Source organism: Zophobas morio, unplaced genomic scaffold (genome assembly GCF_036711695.1).
Source record: "Zophobas morio isolate AGI-343-1 ecotype UQ-CSIRO unplaced genomic scaffold, CSIRO_AGI_Zmor_V1 ptg000087l, whole genome shotgun sequence".
Taxonomy (NCBI): Eukaryota; Metazoa; Arthropoda; class Insecta; order Coleoptera; family Tenebrionidae; genus Zophobas; species Zophobas morio.
The window spans coordinates 127,905-133,591 of NW_026972192.1; the positions used below are offsets into that span (position 1 = coordinate 127,905).

Sequence of the window (5,687 nt, forward strand, 5' to 3'; positions counted from 1 at the left end):
TACACTTTGAACACTAGGCACTGCAAAGATAGTAAAAAAACAAGATATATTTGACTTAAAGAGCGTAAGTCAAAGTTTTTTTTTTAACCTTAGAAGTTATCCATATTTTGGTGGAGTGCAGTTAGGAAGAGTACACACTACATTTTTTAACATATTTTTTATTTTTATTAAAAAAATAATATAAACTCTCTTATAAATGAAAAATAGTAATAACTTCGAAAAATTACAAAAAAAAAAAACTCTTGCCATATTACTACGGCTTTTTTTATTCATCGCGCAACTTGTTAATCAACGAAATGATCTTCATTTTAGAAGCAGTCTTCTTATTCTTGGTTCCAACGTCGGGATGGATTTTCATCATGTATCGTTGAATAAATTCTAGTGTATTTGAAGTTTGTTTTGGGTATTCTAAATTAAAGTTATAATATATAGCAAACAACTGCAACAATGCGTCTTTAAAACAACAAGAACCCCCATTAAGAACTTCATTTTCCATCACGACATGGTAAACAGTGCTTCCTTCTAAGAAATAAATTTCAAAATATTAAACAACAAAAATACAAAAAACCAAACCTTTATGAAAGCCTATAATACTGGGAGCGTTCATGCCTTTTCCTATGTCAGACTCGTCCTAAAGAAAATTATTATAAGAGCGGACTAGACTTTAAAAAAATACTCACGTGTACTATGCAGTATAAGGCATTTGGAGGTTCAGAAAAGAACATACAAAGTACAACCATGACTTTAATGAATTTGTCATTTTCATCAGTGAGGGATTCATCATTTATGTAATTTTTCTTCCTGCCGAATTTTAAAATTTTTTCTGACTTAGTAATTAAAGCCTCATAAAGCACATTGATATTTTGAGACATTAATTTTTCGTAATGCCAGAAAATCCCAGCAGGACACAAAAGAACTGGCCATTCTTGTCTTATAGTTTTCAAAGCAGGTGGTTCAGCCGAATTTAAAAAAAGTCTTTGAGCTAGGTAGCTCTTTTCGAGTAAGTCCAGAATCTCTGGCTCTAATGCCACATACTTAATATCAATTGTTTTTAACTGCTCTTTAATATTTTCCGTAACGTCCACTGGGTGTTCTTCAACATGTGGTTGCCAATTAGAACAACCTGCTTTAGAAGCCAACATTTTCTTTCTTTTCTTAAGTGAAATTGGAGAGGGTGCATCAGACCTCTCAGCAGAGCTGCGTCTGTTTACATATTTAAAATGTTCTCTTAATTTGGAAAAAATCGAGTGAGATCCATCGCCGTAAACATGACCATCTTCGTCAATATCTTGAAAGGTTTTGGGATACTTTAAAACCACCTTTTTCGCTGTATTTTTAAGACCTTTTGACGGAACATTTGAACTGATCTCTTTTAAGGCATTAGTAATACAATGAATGACCTCAGTAATAGTAGATTTATGCCTTAGCCCCGCTTCACAATCTTTTATGACAAACGAACTCATTCTGGACCATGGTATTTCAAACTCTTCCCATGTGTTTTCAGATAATCTTTCGGTATCGGGAGTTGATGCTCTTGAAATACTACTCAAAGATGAGTCATTAACGGACAAGGTGTCAGCGCTTGCAAAGGAGTGAACTGGCTCTAATGATACGGAAGGTCCATCATACCAGATTTCATTATCTTGTAATAACATTAATGTTTCTTTTTTAATATCCATTAATGTGTCGTCGTCTTCAATCTCTGTACCATCAGATTCTAGGACAAGAGACGTACCATGGATTTTCATCTTCTCGGAAGCTATATATACACAAATACATTTTTAGATAACATACATTTTATTTAGGTTTAAAGGTTAACCTTTGGCAATTAATGCATCACGTATGTTCCCCTTTGTCTCTTCTACTGCAACAAACAATTTTAAAGTTCGAGTCAAATTCCAAATCTTGAAACGTAAAACCATCGTGAAGAACCTGAAATATAAAAAATTTACGTAGCCATGACACTAAGATTGGTAACCACTCACTAATTACATGTTGTACAGTGGGTACCTGATTTTGTATTCCTCCGGGTGTGAGAAAAGATTATATGGTTATATCATAGTAGGTTGGTAAACATGAATTTATTTTATACACTTTACAAATTATTACATATTAAAAAAAACTTAAATATTTTATCAATTCATGACCAACGAAAAATATATGATTTTTGCAATACAATCAAGCAGCCGTAAAACAAGTTTCAACAACGTAAGACGAAAATATTAGTGTTGCATGTGTTCTAATATTTGGTAGCATAGGTAGTGTCGCCTTACAGCTCCTCAAAAGGAGCAGATTTAAAAGAAAATATAATCTTATCGTTTCTAACTTTTACCATCATTGGTTCATGTGTTAATAAATTGTTAAAATGACAGCCAATCAACTTCGTAGGTGTTTCTACGCCACTTTCAAAAAGACCTTTGGGTTTATTTTGGAAAATTTCGACCATATTTCCAACAAAAAATAAGTCATCATAACATTCATTGACTACCACATATCTTACCAAACATTAAACGAAATCATCATAACGATTTTTTTCACAACATACATACATTCCAGCTGAATAAGTTATTCCTCTAAAAACAGATTTTTTACTAATGAATTTTTTTCCCTGAAACGTACAATGACTAGCTACATACGACAACATGTCTTGGTCGGAACTTTGACAAGAAAACTCAATTGCATCGTTACAAGAAACTTTATCCAAAAATAGAACACTAGAAGAAGCGTGAAGAGCTTGAAGAAACTGATGCTTTTCTGATAAAGTATGAAGTATGTTTTTAAAGTTTGGAGAATGCTTCAAGATACTTTTAAAATAGCGGTGTTTACTTTCGAAGCGAAGTGTCCAAAGATGCTTCAAAGGACCAAATTTTTTTATTAGATATGAATAATGAGAAAAGTAATGATGTTTTGGTCTTAATGGGATTTGCGGAAATAAATTGACTCTAGCATCAATATATTCACTGATTAGAATTTTTAAATAAGCAACTTGACCAATAGATATGTTTACAGAAAGTAAAATGCTGTTTATTTCTCGTAACAACAAAAGCATTTCCCAACATGGATTATCGATTTCCATATCATAAAGTGCAAAAGGTATAACCAACAATAATCTTAAATTCTCGCTAGCACTGCCAACTAATTTTTCTCCTTTTTTAATTAAAGGAACGTTCTCATATTGAACTTCACTATTGAAACGTACTGTCTGGATTTTTTCGTTCAACATGTCAAGAGTGAAATATTTTTTTGCAATCAGTTCATTAATGCAAAGCATGAAATCGTACTGTAGGATGCCTTCATAAATAGGGTAAATGTGTACAAGAGTACGCACTTAGTGGAAAACTGTCAACAACTTTTTAATTTTTTTGGATAGACAAATTTTATGATATAGGTTCGTTATATACATGTTTAGAGATCAGATATATTTAATTGTACGTCCCAACACCACTATATTTTAAGAGTAATTTCAATTTTTGTCAAGATGTGTAAATGCGCGCTCTTAGACAGTTCATTGCACAAGAGTGCGCATTTCAACGCTTATGAGTACGCATTACATTTTATGAAAAAATATTTGTTTCTAAGGTGAAAATAAATAGGAATAAGTGACTACAGACTACACATAAAACGGGGGACCTATTTCTTCGTACTCTAGGGGTCTTGAAAAGACGAGAAAACGTAAAAATAAAGAGTCGGTCGACGGACTCGATTACAACACGCTCAGGAAGTAAAAATAAAAAAAAAATCACCATAACCACCACCACACAACTTGAGAAGCAGTACAAAGTAGTAGAGTTAAATAATGCAGTATCGTATGATATGTATCTCCAAGACTATTAGACTACGTATTGCAAGCAATGCGCACTCTTATACAATACCTCGCTGCGCACTCTTGTACATTTGTACATAACCTAATGTTTTCAAAGTTAAAAGCTTTTGATTGACAGAAAGTGTAAAACTGTTAGTGTATAACGACACCTTAAAAGTTACAACTAATGACAATTATTACTGTAAAATAAAAGAACTGGTACGTACCTTACAAAAAACTAAAACTATGAACGGTAAAAATTACATCCACACAACGTGTGAACATAAAATCGTCAGTACGACCAAACTATAAACTATATTCAGGTCACTTTTGCACCTTTATCTCAGGTTTAGCATTAAATTCTGAATGGTATAACTTCATCTTACCCAGATGGCACTAATAAGCAGAAATCATCAGTGCGTACTCTTATACATATTCGCACTCTTGTACACATTTACCCTATCGTGAGCTAAACATGGTGGCAAACCCGGTGAACATACGTGAAAATATTCAGACTGGTTTAATACTGAGTTACATTTAACTCCATTAGTAATCTCTCCTAACATTGTACTAATTGTAACATCATCTTCATATGACGAAATAGTTCGATATGTAATAGAGTCTCTTTTGTTTAACTGATTTTTGTTTGCATAACAGTAACGACAAAGATGATTGCTTGTACTGAAATTTTCAGTAAACCCACCAATTTGGTGGCTCCCTAAATTATCCCCAGCAACAGCTACTAATGTACCCTTTACAACTTCGTCATTAATTTGAACACCTTTAGTTTCTAAGTGAATTATGTCATGCATAATGGTGTTAAAAATTTTTTCAAAACCAAATTTTTTTACATGTGAATCTAGACACAGGGCTACTAATTGGATCTGATCAACTTTAGATCTGTTATAGGGGGGAATGTTGCCTAAAGTCATGTATATGCCAACGATTTTATGTATTTTTCGTGAAGATCCTAACGGATTACACACCTCAAAAGAATCTTGATACAGTATGATTTGTAAACCATTAGGATTGTTAATAAAAAAAGAGTTCGTTTTGTAACATTCCCCACTACAAAAATCCGTAAACAGTCCTCCCTTTGATCTAGTCTGTGTGAAGCACTGTTCATACAAATCACGATTGCCGATTAGAACTTTAATGGTATCTATGATAGATACATACGAAAAAAATAACTTTTTATCATTACACGGTTCTTTAAAATAAACGTCCATGGGCGCAACAAAGTTAAAATTATTTCGGTAGTATTGTTTTCATATGAACGGTGATCTCAATATCCCATTGGAAGGTCGATGAGCTATTTCAAACAAATTTTGGTCACGCATAATCTTTGCAATATTTGACTGACCATTTTGTTGCAGTATGTGATCAATATTATTCAAACTAATTTGGTTTAAATCAGAAATTCCGTCAATAATTGCCTGTAGTGCAGCATCTGATAGGAAAAATTTAGCTTGCAATATCAAATATGTCGAAGCCAAAGATTTCAAGTACATAGAGTGTAAATTTATTGAGTTATTGGAAGAGATAAAATCTAATACTTGACTATCGTTACCCGAAAGATTATCACGAAGACTCTCAAAATTGTACTGTGGATCAGGTTGTATGTTCTGTACATGATCACTAATAGAAGTTTCATTTTTAAGTTTCTTGTAATGATGCCGATAGAAGTGTGATTTAAAACTCGCTACAGACTGGAAGGCACAACTGGTAGTACATTGTTCAAAAGGGCAAGTTATGCTTTGTTCTATTTTAATGTGTTTATACATATGAGAAACCAGATGATGATGTTCGTTATGTAATTACAGTTATTAACATTGCAGAAATGTGTCTTATCGGTACGATTTTTTTTCGGATTTGAGTGTTTAAG

General features: G+C 32.8%; 1 protein-coding gene across 1 annotated transcript; it reads right to left on the reverse strand.

Annotated features, from left to right (window-relative positions):
• Window positions 1-212: 212 nt before the first annotated feature.
• Window positions 213-3,262, reverse strand: LOC135144233 (uncharacterized). Its single transcript, XM_064076214.1, has 4 exons — window positions 1,820-3,262; window positions 681-1,759; window positions 574-631; window positions 213-522 (listed from the first exon to the last, which is right to left on the reverse strand). The coding sequence occupies exons 1-4, from the start codon at window positions 1,920-1,922 to the stop codon at window positions 266-268; spliced, it is 1,497 nt and encodes a 498-aa protein (XP_063932284.1). The 5' UTR covers window positions 1,923-3,262; the 3' UTR covers window positions 213-265.
• Between the last annotated feature and the right edge of the window lie 2,425 nt (window positions 3,263-5,687).